Below are 16,156 nucleotides of genomic sequence, written 5' to 3'. Positions count from 1 at the left end.
GGACCCCCTGCAGTTTGCCTACAGAGCAAACAGGTCCACAGACGACGCCATAGCCCTCACCATCTACACTGCCCTCTCACACCTGGACCAGAGGAACACATATGTGAGAATGCTGTTCATTGATTACAGTTCAGCATTCAATACCATTGTGCCCTCCAAGCTGGCCATCAAGCTCAGAGACCTCGGGCTCAACAGTGCCCTCTGTGACTGGATCCTGAACTTCCTGACGGGCAGACGGGTGGGAAACATCACATCCTCCACCCTGATTCTCAACACCGGTGCCCCTCAAGGCTGCGTGCTCAGCCCTCTCCTCTACTCCCTGTTCACACACGACTGCGTGGCCACACACAGCTCCAACACTATCGTGAAGTTTGCTGACGACACGACCGTCATCGGCCTGGTCACCGACGGCGACGAGACAGCGTACAGAGACGAGCTGATTGTGGATTACAGGAAGCAGCAGAGAGAGGGACACGCCCCCATCGCCATAAATGGGACTACGGTGGAGAGAGTCAGCAGCTTCAGGTTCCTCGCTGTCCACATCACTGATGACCTGACATGGACTCATCACACCACCACCATCACCAAAAAAACTGGACAGCGGCTCTTCTTCCTCCGCAGGCTGAGGAGGTTCATCATGGACTCCAGGATACTCTGCAACTTCTACAGGTGCACCATAGAGAGTATCCTGACCTTCTACAGGTGCACCATAGAGAGCATCCTGACCTCCTACAGGTGCACCATAGAGAGCATCCTGACCTTCTACAGCTGCACCACAGAGAGGATCCTGACCTTCTACAGGTGCACCACAGAGAGGATCCTGACCTTCTACAGGTGCACCACAGAGAGGATCCTGACCTCCTACAGGTGCACCATAGAGAGCATCCTGACCTTCTACAGCTGCACCACAGAGAGGATCCTGACCTTCTACAGCTGCACCACAGAGAGGATCCTGACCTTCTACAGGTGCACCATAGAGAGCATCCTGACCTTCTACAGCTGCACCACAGAGAGGATCCTGACCTTCTACAGGTGCACCACAGAGAGCATCCTGACCTTCTACAGCTGCACCACAGAGAGGATCCTGACCTTCTACAGGTGCACCACAGAGAGCATCCTGACCTTCTACAGGTGCACCATAGAGAGCATCCTGACCTCCTACAGGTGCACCATAGAGAGCATCCTGACCTTCTACAGGTGCACCATAGAGAGCATCCTGACCTTCTACAGGTGCACCATAGAGAGGATCCTGACCTTCTACAGGTGCACCATAGAGAGTATCCTGACTGGCTGCATCATGGCCTGGTACGGCAGCTGCACCGCCCTCAATCGTAAGACTTTACAGAGGGTGGTGAAAACTGCACAGAACATCACCAGGACGGACCTGCCATCTATGGAGGATCTTTACTCCCAGCGGCTCAGGAACTAAGCACTCAGGATTATCAAAGACCCCCATCACCCCAGCCACAAACTGTTCTGTCTGCTGCCGTCTAGCAGGCGCTACCACAGCATCAGGACTAAAACCACCAGACTCAGGGACAGTTTCATCCCACAGGCCATAAGACTGTTAAACACCTGAACTAAGAACATCCATAACATTCACCTGTTTGTAACTTGCAAATTATGTATCACTTGTATATAGACTCTCATGGCACTACTTATATTCTATTCTATTTTATTGTATTTACTTGCATTATTTTATTTGTTTTATTGTGTTGCACTGTTGGAGGAGCCTGGGACCTAAGATTTTCATCGACATAACTGCACTGTAGCTATGTACGAATTACAATAAAAGCCTTGAATCTTGAATCTTTTAACAAAAGTATCTTCTCATAAACTGTATACACATATGGACGCTTCTTTCGGACCCCTTAATGTCACTTTATGTAGGACTGGGTTCCCATCATATATCAAAAGGAACGTGATGAAATGTACAGTTCGTTTCAGTACAGTTGTACATGTTAAGCTTTATTCTAACACGTCTGTGGGGGCATAATTGAAAACAAGTCAAAGTAAATAAGTTATGTGATAAGTTCTGCCTGTGAAATAGATGTAGTTATTTATTGAGCATGTCCAGTCATGTTCTTGCTGTTGTGTGCTGTGGAGGAGGCATTATGCTGCCAGCAGGCATAATAGACTTGTCAGAAAGAGAAGGTAAGAAAGCCTCTGTTGGCTGGACAGCCTGGAGGAATGGTCCAACATGAACTCTTTGACAACACCTTCCAAGATGATGCAGAGCACTTGTAGCCCCCTGCTGACCCCCTCTGGGTGTACAAGGAGCACTTAATGTGTCACTGGAAATACCTCATACCTTTACAGCCTCAGTGAAGTGAAAGTTGGACTGTTCTCTGTTTGCTACACCTGCCTCACTGGGGCAGTTTGATTTCACAGAATGCTCAAAGGTGTTATATATTTGTGTGCATATCTGTGTCAGTACACAGGGACATCATCTATTAATATGTGGCTTATAGACTTTTGGCTCACATATTGATAGCTCGTTGTATTCTGAGATGCAATCTTTATTTCTCTGCATTATTAATATTAGGAGTTGTATCAGCTGTCAACAATAGTGCTGGATGCGATTTCAAGAAATGTGTGTAAACAAAAACCCTTCTACTGCTGGAAATCTCTAGTGCATATGCCGAGCTCTGGAATACGATTGCTGCTGCTTACTTCATTTAAACCCAATTTGTATTGAACAAGCGTTTTCCAAAGCTATCAAGGTTTAATCAACTTATGTCCCATCCTGGGAGATCACTGTGTAGCCTTGCTATTTTAGTAAGAGCCCCAGTCTACCATCAACGTGTGCCCCTATCACCTTAATGTCTATAACTCATTTTTACCGCTCTGCAATCCAAGATCTTCATGCATATTTTGCAGCTTTAAGTGTGCTCTATACCTGATTGAAAAAGTATTTATTCCCTGGACCAGGGGTTAGACAGCAGTCAGTCCAAGTTTACAGCAGGGAGCACCATTTCCTGTTTCACAGGATTGGTGTGAGATTATTTATCACATCGCTACAGACGGCACAGTAACCCTTTGAATCACATACATATTGATGACTCTGCAGCCCATTTATGTCCAGTTCCAACAGTAGGTGTTTATTTCCCATGGTTGCCTGAGCCATATACATGAACCCTTAGCTTATTTGCAATAACCACTGTATTCATCTGTAAATATGCTGAGCATGCTTTATGTATGTATACAGTTAGAAACAAGCTGTGGAAGTGCTGATGTTCTGCTTTCACTCATATATTGGCCATGCATGCAGAAGATAACAAATAAGATACAAGCTGGGATTGAAAACCACTTTGCATGTAAATAGACTGCATTATACATTTATATTTAACATTTTGCTTCGTTATTTTTAAAGTAAAATAATATATTTTCTACAACGTTTAAAAGTATCATATTGGCATGTTGAGTGCTTATCACAAAACATTTCTATATTCTTAAAGGCATGTATATTTCTTTTTATTGGTATTTAGTTTTTTAGGTTGCTTTGTACTTGTTTACAGTGACACAATGACAAGTCAGACATATCTAACATATTTTTTTCACCATGCATGTGGGGTTTGTGTAGTTTAAACTATTTAAAAAACTGCAACAATAAATGCATGGAGGTTATACACATAAAACCAAAAGAATAAAACACCATGGACCATGTTATAGCCATCGTGCAAAGATATAAGAAGAAAACATCTTAAACTAGAAAATGCATTTCCTGCTGAAAATGCGTGTGAATGCTGTAAGATGCGCAAATGTGTTGCTGAATTTAGCTGAAAATGCAGAAAAAGCTGCATTTCTTAAGTTGAATGGTGAATTTAGCTGCTTTTAGCTACAACAAGCAAGTGTGTTGCTGAACTTAGCGTATACATGCAGAAAAGTAAAATGATTTGAATTCAAATTGTTAAAGCTCAAATGCTTTAAAAAACTTAAAAGTGACATGTTAAACTGGAAGAGTAGGAGAAATAGTGATGAAGCATAATATTTAAGAGAAAAGTTTGAAAAGGTATAAACAACCAAATGTATAGCCACAATGTCCTGAAATAGCTGAATGATGTATTAGTTGAATGTAAGTAGTAGTTTACTGTAAGTAGTAGTAGTAGTAGTAGTAATAGAAGTAGTAGTAGTTGGAGAAGTAGTAGTAGAAGTTGTATAAGTAGTTGTAAGTGTGTGTGTGTGTGTGTGTGGGGGGGGGGATACAGAGGGGGAGAAAAACAAATCTCTTCCTGTGTGTGTGGGCGTGTCTGCTCTGATTGGATGATACAGAGGGGGAGAAAAACAAATCTCTTCCTGTGTGTGTGGGCGTGTCTGCTCTGATTGGATGATGTCACTCAGCTGTGTCTGCCCCAATCTGCCCAGTAACTATGGTTACCATGGTCCTCTGCAGCAGCAGAGGGAGGCTCATTCAGAATGCATTGAGGTTTATCTTCCACAATTTTGCCTCCTGTTAAAAAACTATGGCTCCGATCAAAACAATGACCTGACCGTGAGTATCAGGGAACCCTGATGAACAAATCTGTGTTTTTTTCAGTTTTGTGTGTAAAATGTGGACATGGCGGCAGTTTGTTTAAAGTTTACTTATTTCGTTTGATATGATGAAGGCATTTAGGCAAGCCAGACTAATTTTGCTTCTGAAATCTTTTGAAATTATTTGAACAGAGTGTATATTTAAGCAATAGCTCACGACAGGCCGTGGTATATGCTCATTATATCACAGCTAAGGGGCGTGGTTCGGCCCGACGCGAAGCGGAGGGTCGACAACCCCCTTAGCTGTGATATAATGAGCATATATCACGGCCTGAAGTGAGCTATTGCTTTTATAAAACGGTTACCAAGTGTGGCAATATGAAAGAAAAATACACACTCTAATTTAAATAGTTGTTATTATTAAATAATGATGGTCAAAATAAAATAGTCCGTCCGTTGCCTTCTGCACGAAACAGTGCGAGGTGGTTGCTATCAACAACACTAACAACAGCTAGCGAACATATTAGACAGAGAGCGTTGATCCATTATTTGGCTATTTATTTACATTAATGTGTATGTTGCCGTTTATTGTGCACCCACTGAAAAACTGTCCAGCATCAGTAGTATGGCTTACGTGGTTACTTGTATAGGCTGAGGTTGTTCGAGGCTGTTGCTTGGCGTGGCGAGAATATTGCTCCACTTTCTCCGGTCCCCGAGATTCTGCTTCCAGTAGTTCTGGAGAGAGCTTTCGCACCTGTGGCCACTAACGGTCATAATTTCTCTGCTTTGTTTCAAGACCCGCATCAGAAAGCTTTTGAATGGTGATACTTTCCCAGTTGGTCTACCTGCTCTTCACGTAGCTCTACATGTCGTCGTTTAGGTGCTTTTTGTTCTGGAGATAGGCACTCCTCAATCCACTCCTCCATATAGTAAGACCCCCCCCGGAGGTCGAAGTTAATCTTAAATGTTTTTGCGGACCTTTTTGATTACAGATCTGAAAACATCGTTGCTTGCTTTAAAAGGAGCACAATTCATTATGTCAAACCTTGGAAAGTATCTAAATATCCCTGCCCTAATGCCAAAGGAACTGCACACTGAATATGTTTGTGTGCCGTTTGATGTCTATGTCTGGACCGTTGCGTCAAAAGGAGGGTTTCTGCTCCGTTACTTCTCCGCTGCTTTCTTGTTCCAGTTTGAAAAGCAAACTTTCAGCCCAACTGTATACTGTTTATCTCAGACGCGGAGGGATACTGAGTTGTTGTGAAAAGTAACTTACAATTCTACCCGTGGTATACGCTCAGTATACCACAGCTAAGAACCAATCAGATTGCTTGATTTGGCTTGTCCGTTTTATAATTTGGGATTGAGAGCAGTTTTAAAATATCTTTTCAGAAGATTTTAAAGACCCTCTACACTCTAAGTGATGATGTCACGCACTCTAGCTCTGAAGAGTCCGTCCCATAGACACCCATTATAAAATCTGCGGCCTGAATATTTACCAAAACTTAAACGTTGGAAATTCAAAAACTGTAAAAAGATATTGAAAAGCTGAATATAAATTGAATAGCTGAATGTTTTGTGATCATTTAAAAGTTGGAATGAAGTCTATACTGTAGCTGAAAGTATGTGGAAGGAGTAGCATTTTGCACAAGGTGTAGCTAAAAGAGGATTTGAAGGTTCCTCCCATCGAGTTACATGTTAAAAAAAGAATTAAAAATGCTGAATACATTAAAAGGTATATAAAGTTTGGAAATCATTTAAAGTTTCCCATCATGTGCTGAACAGGCTGAATATTTTGATATTTGAATGTTTTCTGTAGCTGAAAGTATGCTGAAGTTATTCAACGGCAAGAAATGGGGTGAAATAAGAAGAAGACGTTGAAGACGGAAGAATAAAGAAACAGAAGCACATTAGAGCGAATGCTGTTGCACAGCATTCGCTCTAATGAATGTGCACTCTGGACTCATCCAGTGTACTTTGATGATGGAGAGCTGATTATGCCCCAGCTCACACTTATTGTCACTGGAGAGTAACTCTGAGTGTCTACATTAGCAGTACAGAATCTTCTCTTGTATTATATCCCCCTGCTTTGTATCACAGCTGAATACATGAGTGTCATCTGCATGATGAAATGCAAAACTACGGCATGTAACCCCGGTCAGAGGTCTATTATCATGTCAGCCCCAGCTCCTCCGAGGGGGGGGGGGGCTTCAGGCAGCTTTACATGCCCCCTCCCTGTCTCTTTGAATGCATCTCTCCCTCTCTGTCACTCTGTCTGCGTTCAGTACAGAGGCGATGATGGTTTTCTCTGATGGAATTAAAATGTCTCGTCCCACAGCTGTCTCCCATGCAAATTGCATTGTGTAGTGATTCTATTAGCCAGAGCAGCAGCAGCCTGCTTCATTTGATGCCTTCTTCCTTTTCATTTTGTGTCATGATGTCGTTATCTGTGGCACTGCGGCTATGGCAAGTCATTTGAGTATTTATTCCATATCCTTGATATCACACGGCAGCTGCCTACACTAGTTGGCTCTTTGATTTCACTTGTTAGATATATGGTCACACTAGTTTGGCACTCTGCTTTACTAGTTAAATAAAACATTACAATAGTCACTCTTTTTCAGCAACTAGTGGCACTTTTGTCCGACTAGTTAGCACATAAGCCTTACTAGTTACGCCACGAGCACCACTTGTAGCACCAAAGTCCCAACTTGTAAGCTTTTTGATGAACTAGTGGCCCTCTGACCGTACTAGTGACGCTAAAAGTCTTACAAGTTAACTAGTGCGCTGCAAAAGCTCTGACATGTTAACTAGTTACACAAAAGAAGCAGAACTAGTTAACTAGTGGCATACATTTGTCTGCACTAGTTAACTAGTAGCACCCAGAATCACTCACTAGTTAACTAGTAAAGACAAAAGGTTCACTAGTTAACTAGTTGACGCCTCTTTTGACCTTACTAGTTAACTAGTGGGGCTCAAAATGTCTACACGTTAACGAGTGAACCCTTTGCCCTTTACTAGTTAACTAGTGAGATACATTTAAATTCCACTAGTGAACTAGTGAGGCTTAAAATGTTCACTAGTAGTACTAGTGGATCCTAAATGCGCACTAGTCACACTAGTTGCACAGAATGCTAATGAGGAGGAGGGGAAAGAATGCATCGAGGTCTCCTATTGGCCCTAAGCTATAGAGCGCCACCCAGCCCAAATACTTTCTTTAAGAGCTTAAATACACTGTGTTTTAAAATACAGTCATATGACCATATTTACAAAAATATAAAACAAAAGTATTTTTGTAATTATGATCATATGACTGTTTATCAAATTAGGTAATAACATTGAAGACTTTGTTAAAATTAGAAAGTTGCCTTAGAACTGCAGACAGGAATATAGATCCTCTTTAAAACATTTTGTTAAACTGCAATTTGAAAGGTGCTTGGATTAGCATAGCATTGTGATAACAGAGTGACATTAGTGATGGATAGAAAGATGGAATAACCCTCTTCGGATCACAGCGTTCCTGACGACGATGAAGTTGGCTTCCGATTCAGAGCTTCCGATTCGGCAGTTAAGGGGAAAGTTAAGGGACATTTAATTTACAGCGCTGAGCGAACAATCCTCCGTGTGTGTACCTCTTAAATCGCTGCATAGCCGATGTATTTGGACTAGATGATCCCAGAGAGTCTAAACATTCTTTATAACACAGTTTTAGATTTGTGAAACCTTTATTCTATTTGTGAAAATTAATAAAAGGGAGATGTCAGTGCTTTTTTCGCATCTAGACCACATAAGACCAGGTCCTGATCTAAAACCACTATACCTAGACTCATCAAATCTGGACTGGATTATCCCAGAGAGTGTAAAGATTCTTTATAACACAGTTTGAGATTTGTGAAACCTTAATTCTATTTGTGAAAATACAAAAAAGGGAGATTTCAGTGCTTTTTTTGCATCTAGACCACATTGGACCAGGTCCTAATCTAAAACCCTAAAAATCTAAAAATGTTTGGTTTTTGTGACCAGTTAGACTCATTAAGGCCATTGTTTCCCTTTATAAGTGCAACTACGGAAGTGGATTGGAGTCTTTCAGAGCCTGTCACAGTTCCAGATCATACCAGTGTAAAGCTATATGTACATTAGTAATCATAGTTTTTCTATGTCAAAAAAAGTATAAACAGCATGCAACAATATCAAAACTTGCTAAACATGCTCACTTTATTATATTTGTGTTGCAAAGGTCATGCCACAGTCTGACAAGCATAACTTGTTTAAGAATTCAAAATGCAGCCCCCACTTCAATCAATAAAGCATTCCAAATATATATCATGTGCAGTGCTCATTAGTCGCCCTCATCCCATGCAGATTAAATATACTGGGACCCCAGCAAGGCAGCGTTACACTGGTGAGTACATGTGAAAGGATTTCAGGAGCCTTTTGCTTCATTTACATTATTTTAGTGGTTTGAGTAAGAGTACTTTTTAGAAATTCTAACAATGTATTTTTGAAAATGTACGAAACAAAAAAAAGTCTCCATACCTGTTAAATAACAAACTAACTTTCTACGAATAAATTCAAGATGTTTTTTAAGATAGACTATATACATGTTCTGAAGCCGCTGTGGCCTCAGGATGCTTCCGACACAACGTTCAATAGCTTTAGCCAACGAGCTGCTGGGTCAGGTGAGGCTGCAGCAGCTCTGTGCCCTGATGTGAGCTATCATCTGTCTTTTGGAGTATGTGGTGTTCTAAGGCTCTGTGCCTGTTAGCATGTTAGCCTAGCTCCTGCTGGGTGACAGACCCTGCAGTTTGTGATGGACTCTTACCGCTGATGCACTGGCAGAAAGAACATAATTGCGAGGCCTGGTCTCCTGAAAAGCAGGTGCAGCCTACAAACAAGAGCAGGGAGGAGGAGACACATGTTGGCACAGTCATGCATTACAATCATAAAGCAGAACAACAAAAACAGTTAGCCAAAAGCAAAGCAGCATGAGCAGAACACTGAGAACACACTGTGGTGTCTCATAGCAACGCGGTGCAAATGATTTATGACTGGATCATTTATTAATTGCTGTTAAAGCATAAACAGTTAGAATGCTTTAGTAAGTTTTGCTTTAACTTTAATAAAATGATCCTGTGAGGATAATAAGTTAATTTGAAGCAGACTCAGTGTCAGGGTTGGGGAAAAATAGGACCCAAATGCAGTAAAAGGACTAAAAGGTCAGGTAACAAAAAGCGAGCTTTATTTCCCAAAGCTGAATGACAAAAGAAAACGAGGAACAACTTAACATACCAAAACCAGGGGAGTACGAGGAAGGATCAGGACAAAAAACCTCAGGAACAAACATGGAGCGTGACAGGTAGCATGGACAAGAGCAAAGAGACTAACAGGTATCATAGACGAGAAACGACGACGAACAGACATGGAGCACAGGGGAAGACAAGACAATGCGAAAAAAGCACTGAAATCTCCCTTTTTTGTATTTTCACAAATAGAATTAAGGTTTCACAAATCTGAAACTGTGTTATAAAGAATCTTTAGACTCTCTGGGATAATCCAGTCCAGATTTGATGAGTCTAGGTATAGTGGTTTTAGATCAGGACCTGGTCTCAGGGCCGGCCCTAGGCACTGGTGAACTAGCCGGTCGCCTAGGACGCCAGATCTGGAGGGGCGCTGCGCTGGGAGAAAAACAATTATAATAAAAAAAAAAAATAATTAATCAATTTAAAATGTTTATTCTGCCTAATTTTCTGCCCTTGATGTAATACATTTACATTAATAATTGAATAAAGTAAACACCCTTTGCACCCCGGGCCAGCAACATTTGCAGAAACGTATAAATATACCTTATATAGGTATGGCCCTACAATATATAATTTAAATATAGCATGATAGGTCCACTTTAACTAGGTAAAATAAGATATGAATGAACAACAAAAAATAAAATACGTTACATTTATTTGTTATTGGCTATGGGTTATTGGTTATGTTCACATACTTATTTGGTTATTAAAATGTAAACCACTCTTTTTCATATGGGTGTTTTAGAGTTGTACCCCCTAGATCTAGTCTCTAGTAATTCTGCTCAAAGTGCACCAGATTGAAGCATTTTACTTTAAAATGGTCCGGGGGGGCATACCCCCAGACCCCCCTAGAGGATGTGACGTCCACCCGCCAATTAAAAGATGTTCATACAATAATGAATACATTTGAAACCTTTTTGATGTATATAACCAACATGTCAATACGTTTCAGTTTTTGTAGTGAAGCCTATTGGTCTTTTGTAGAGATTTTTCATTTATTCTATTCTATTGTGTATTGCTTGGAGAGGCGGGGGGGGCACCAAATCATAATCTCGCCTAGGGCACCAAAATGTCTAGGGCCGGCCCTGCCTGGTTTTATGTGGTCTAGATGCGAAAAAAGCTGCGAAATCTCCCTTTTTTGTATTTTCACAAATAGAATAAAGGTTTCACAAATCTAAAACTGTGTTATAAAGAATGTTTAGACTCTCTGGGATCATCTAGTCCAAATAAATCGGCTATGCAGCGATTAAAGCGCGTGTCACACCGAAATTGACACCAGATGGACACATGATAAAGGAAATGTTCAAATTCGGCTCTGATCGTAACAACATCGGGCCATTTGTGAGCCAAGCAACAGCCGAAGCAAGTACGATGCCTACAGAAGGCCACACGATGGCACCGGAACGGGCCGAACCACACACGAAAGTATGGTCGTAGACTTTACTGATGATTTAGAATGTATCCAGACTCAACGTAAGAGCTTGTGCCTCTTCGGGGGGTGCTAACATTTAAACATACACTTTATTCTTTACTTTTCCGTCTTTATATGTAGAAGATATGACTTATCTCCATCATGTTGTTTCCATAGCAACAACAACTTCCTGTCAACAGCGTAAACTCGCCTTCAAAATAAAAGCATCTAAATAGGAAGTTAACCTAAATTACATTTAAGACATACAACCAGTGGCGTAGCTGTGGGTGGGCCCGGGTGTGCCTGGGCCCACCCACATGCACGTCTGGCCCACCCACATGCACGTCTGGCCCACCCACAGCCTCATAGAGATTTTGACGTTGCTGACGAGCGGCAAACTCTGGGCCAGAGCCGGGAAGCCCAGAAGGAAGTGCCACAAACTGCAGTTCATCAAGTGGCCGACAGGGGATGGATGCAGAAAGGAGCAATCCCCATAGACCCCCATGTTAAAATGCCCAACTTCACAGCAGATATAAACATGTTTCTAGCCTGGATCCAATAAAACTTATTCTGGATATAGTTAGATTCCACCTTCATGACAATGGAATAGGGAGTGCATTTTTTTACCGTGAGTAAATTAGTAAGTAAAGTAACTTTTGCCGTGAGTGAATGAAAGTCTTATTTCTTCTCGAGGTCTGCAGTGAAGCGTGTATACATGTGCTGAATATGAAAAGACTCTCAGTGTGTGCCCACTGTGCGACTGTCAAGGATAAACAACCTGTGGCCGCCGAGCCAGTCATGTGGATGTCAGTTTTACATTCTGAGGCCACCGTGCCTATTTTTTTGTTTTCACTGCTAGTTTATGCTTAGGTTTAATTAGTGCATTAAAAAATAAATAAAATCATTAATGAAATTTCAGCTCAGACCCCACGCTTAATAAGTCTCCCCCTGGCCCACCTACATTTCTCTAGGCCCACCCACACAATAATTCCTGGCTACGCCACTGCATACAACTGCAACGAAAGTAACAACAACAATGTAATATCCTTTTCAGTTTCACACAACACAAATTGGGTTATTTACATAATATGTTTACATGATTTTGTTGTGCACCAGAGAAGCGATCTGCAAGGAAACATCGCACACCATGTCCTCATGCTCCTGTTTCACCTGCTTAATATAGGTATCATCACTGCTACTGATTTCTATAGAGCATTTGTGATTAATTGTGATTGAAGCTTTGGGAGTTACACACGCCTCTGCTCTGTAGAGTTGCTCAGGAAAAAAATGCCCGATGGCACAGATGATCACATGAAGATGACACGATTTGACAAGATGCCCTCACGAGTGTCTTACGAAGGGCAAAATTACACACAAGGCAATTTTTTGGCATGCCAAAGATGTTGCCACCGCTCGTGAAGTTGCTGCTGGAGCCTGAGAAATTCCACCGGCGGTCATACGATGGCTTAAGATGCCCTAACGAATGGCCCGATGTTGTTATGATCAGAGCCGAATTTGAACATTTCCTTTATCGTGTGTCCATCTGGTGTCAATTTCGGGACAGTGTGACGCGTGCTTTAAGAGGTACAAACACGGAGGATTGTTCACTCAGCGCTGTAAAGTAAATGTCCCTTAACCTTTCCCCTTAACTGGGCTGAGAGATCGCCGTGACTTCTGTAAATATTAGTCTTGGCAAATATGGAGAGGTTGTTTATCTTCATACGGACCTATCGTTACCCTGATTTTAAGATCTGTCCAGTGTTTCAGCTTTATTCGGACCTCACTAGTTAACTAGTGCACATGTTGAGCCTCAATACTCAGCTTGTAAGGCCAAAAGAGCCTTAAACTAGTTAACTAGTGAACATTTTGCCTTCACTAGTTAACGTGTAAGCTGCAATATGTATCCACTAGTTAACTAGTTGCCGTTCATATGGCCAACACGTTCACTAGTCAGCCATATGCAAATGAAGCAGGCGGGACCCAGATTCTGATTGGTCAGTTCAGCTCTGTGAGGGAGAGCCTTAGGGGGCGTTCTCCTGCAACGTTTTTAGCAACGTCTCGAAGACGTGAGGTGCATCAGTCGGGTATTTAGTGCCTACTGTTGACATATTGTCCGTGGGAAGTCAGTCAGTGTGTGTTTTGCCTAGAAAAATACATGTTTCTGTTTCTGCTTTGTTCCGCTGTGAGTGTGTTTTTGTTGGTGCGAGTGTGCGTATGCTTGTGTGTGAGAACACCGGCACTCGAGACACAAAAGTATATGATCGTGGGACATTTGATAAGCGGTGCTCATGAAATGAATAAAGCTGAAACACTGGACAGATCTTAAAATCAGGGAAACGATAGATCCTATGAAGATAAACAACCTCTCCATATGTGCCTTAGACTAATATTTACGGAAGTAAATATGGTCATATGACTGTATTTTAAAACACAGTGTATTTAAGCTCTTAAAGAAAGTATTTGGGCTGGGTGGCGCTCTATAGCTTAGGGCCAATAGGAGACCTCGATGCATTCTTTCCCCTCCTCCTCATTAGCATTCTGTGCAACTAGTGTGACTAGTGCGCATTTAGGATCCTCTAGTACTACTAGTGAACATTTTAAGCCTCACTAGTTCACTAGTGGAATTTAAATGTATCTCACTAGTTAACTATTAAAGGGCAAAGGGTTCACTAGTTAACGTGTAGACATTTTGAGCCCCACTAGTTAACTAGTAAGGTCAAAAGAGGTGTCAACTAGTTAACTAGTGAACCTTTTGCCTTTACTAGTTAACTACTGAGTGATTATGGGTGCTACTAGTTAACTAGTGCAGACAAATGTATGCCACTAGTTAACTCTGCTTCTTTTTTGTAACTAGTTAACATGTCAGAGCTTTTGCAGCGCACTAGTTAACTTGTAAGACTTTTAGTGTCACTAGTACGGTCAGAGGGCCACTAGTTCATCAACAAGCTTACAAGTTTGTACTTTGGTGCTACTAGTGGTGCTCCTGGCGTCACTAGTAAGGCTTATGTGCTAACTAGTCGGATAAAAGTGTCACTAGTTGTTGAAAAAGAGTGACTAGTGTAATGTTTTATTGAACTAGTAAAGCAGAGTGCCAAACTAGTGTGACCATATATCTAACAAGTGCAATCAAAGAGCCAACTAGTGTAGGCAGCTGCCGTGTGATATCAAGGATATAGAATAAATACTCAAATGGCTTGCCATATACGGCCGCTCTGTTACTGTTTCAGTCAGTCATCATTTAATCTCTCTCTCTCACTCTGTTTATTTTGCTGCAGGTTTACCGCCACTCCTACATGGCCTCCTACAGTATCTACAACATTCACACACGGTGAGTGTTTGTGTCCTGCAGCAGCTGTGAGGCAGCCGGTGCTACAAACAAAAGTGGAAGAAGTACTCAGAGCCTCTAGTCTAGATGCTTAAAGGTCCCATGGCCATTTCTACTGATCATAATTCCATTGTTGAGGTCTACTAGAATAGATTTATATTGTTCAATGTTCCAAACTCACATTGGTTTCTCATACAGCATCTCTGTATAGTATGTGTATTCACTCTCTGTCCTAAACGGCTTGTTGGAGCTCCTGCCCCCCCCTCCCTATGAGCCCACTGTGCTCTGATGTGTGTTTATGTGTTACAATGGCGTTTGTTAGCAACCAGAAAAGGACACTAGTAATGACCAACCCAGTCTCACGGCATTTCGTGTTATAGTCACGACATTTAATCTATTGATTCGTGTTCACCAACACGATTTTCCCCTTTTTTTCGTGTCACACAGAACGATTTTAAAATGTATTTCTATTGGTAGTATGTTTCGTGCCTGCACCACGTCTTTTTGTCCAGTCGGGTCTTGGAAGACCGGAAGCTGTGGGGTTCATAAAAACATGTTCTTACTCAATATCAAGCCACGATTATTATTTTTATTTTAAATCGTATAATGTCGGACTTTAGAAATGGGGCTCAGAATACTGAAATCTGTATTTTTAAAATCTTTTTTTCCTTCTAATTTGTTATTCTTTTCTAAATAACACACTGTGTGTCGTTTGCTGTGAAGCGCTTCGAGATTTGTCTTGGCAGATTAAAAGCGCTATATACATTTATTATTATTATTATTACTGTTATTTACTCAACAATAACACACAATTATCCTTGTTTTTATTTATTTGTTTAATTCTATAATCTCTGGCTTTTTTGCCATCCGTCAGGAAGTGAATTTCAAAATAAAGTAACAGGAAACAGACGTAGGCCTATATGGGACATTTCGAGCATCATTGCGATACACAGCCACTGAACTGATTAAAAGTTGTTATATTTGCCCCTGAAATGAAATGGATTCTAAAGTAGCATGAAGTAGCATGTCTAAATAGAAAGTAAGTTACTTGATACATTGACTTTGTGACTTTCCACCACTGAGTGTAAAACTACATCAGGGAGAAAGGTTTCTGTGAGCCATGGGCAAACCCATACAGCACAGATACTTCAGTAAGGACTGAGTGCAATACAAGTATTATCTTTACGTGTTTTCATATTGTGACATGCATAAAGGACATGTTTTCACACTTGGTCTCATCTCAGACCAAAGCTGCAGCAGCTTGCAATTACAATGTCTATATTGTTCCCAGCCCATTCAATGACCATTATCTGTTGTAATCAGTATAATTCTTTATGCCGAGCAGACTGCACCTACTCACATGTTGAACAGTTGCAGCTGAAACATATGGGGAATGTTAGGATTAGAAGAAAAAAAAATGTAGTTAGGTTTTGGAATAGATCTTGCTTTTGGTTAAATCAGTACTTTTAGATTAGATAAGAATACATGTACTTTATTATTCAAATGTAGGAAATTGTTTTCTCAAAGCAGCATTTAAACAAGACATTGCACATAAGTTAAAGATAATAAAAAAGATAATAAATATAAAAAGTTATCAAATATTGGGATACTATCTAACTTATGTGTTATAGACATCACTGTTTGAAA

The 16,156-nt window shown here is 41.1% G+C and overlaps 1 protein-coding gene across 1 annotated transcript in view; it reads left to right on the top strand.

Moving 5' to 3' along the window:
• LOC117485720 (inactive dipeptidyl peptidase 10-like) overlaps positions 1-16,156 on the top strand; it is a 430,229-nt gene that overhangs the window by 376,233 nt on the left and 37,840 nt on the right. The window contains exon 6 of the mRNA XM_034134388.1: positions 14,460-14,512. Coding sequence (XP_033990279.1) covers positions 14,460-14,512 — 53 coding nt within the window. The remainder of the gene's footprint in view (positions 1-14,459; positions 14,513-16,156) is intronic.

The sequence above is a fragment of the Trematomus bernacchii genome, unplaced genomic scaffold (assembly GCF_902827165.1).
Source record: "Trematomus bernacchii unplaced genomic scaffold, fTreBer1.1, whole genome shotgun sequence".
Classification (NCBI taxonomy): Eukaryota; Metazoa; Chordata; class Actinopteri; order Perciformes; family Nototheniidae; genus Trematomus; species Trematomus bernacchii.
Note: the sequence above shows the minus strand (reverse complement) of the source record. Positions and strands in the feature narration are given on the sequence as shown.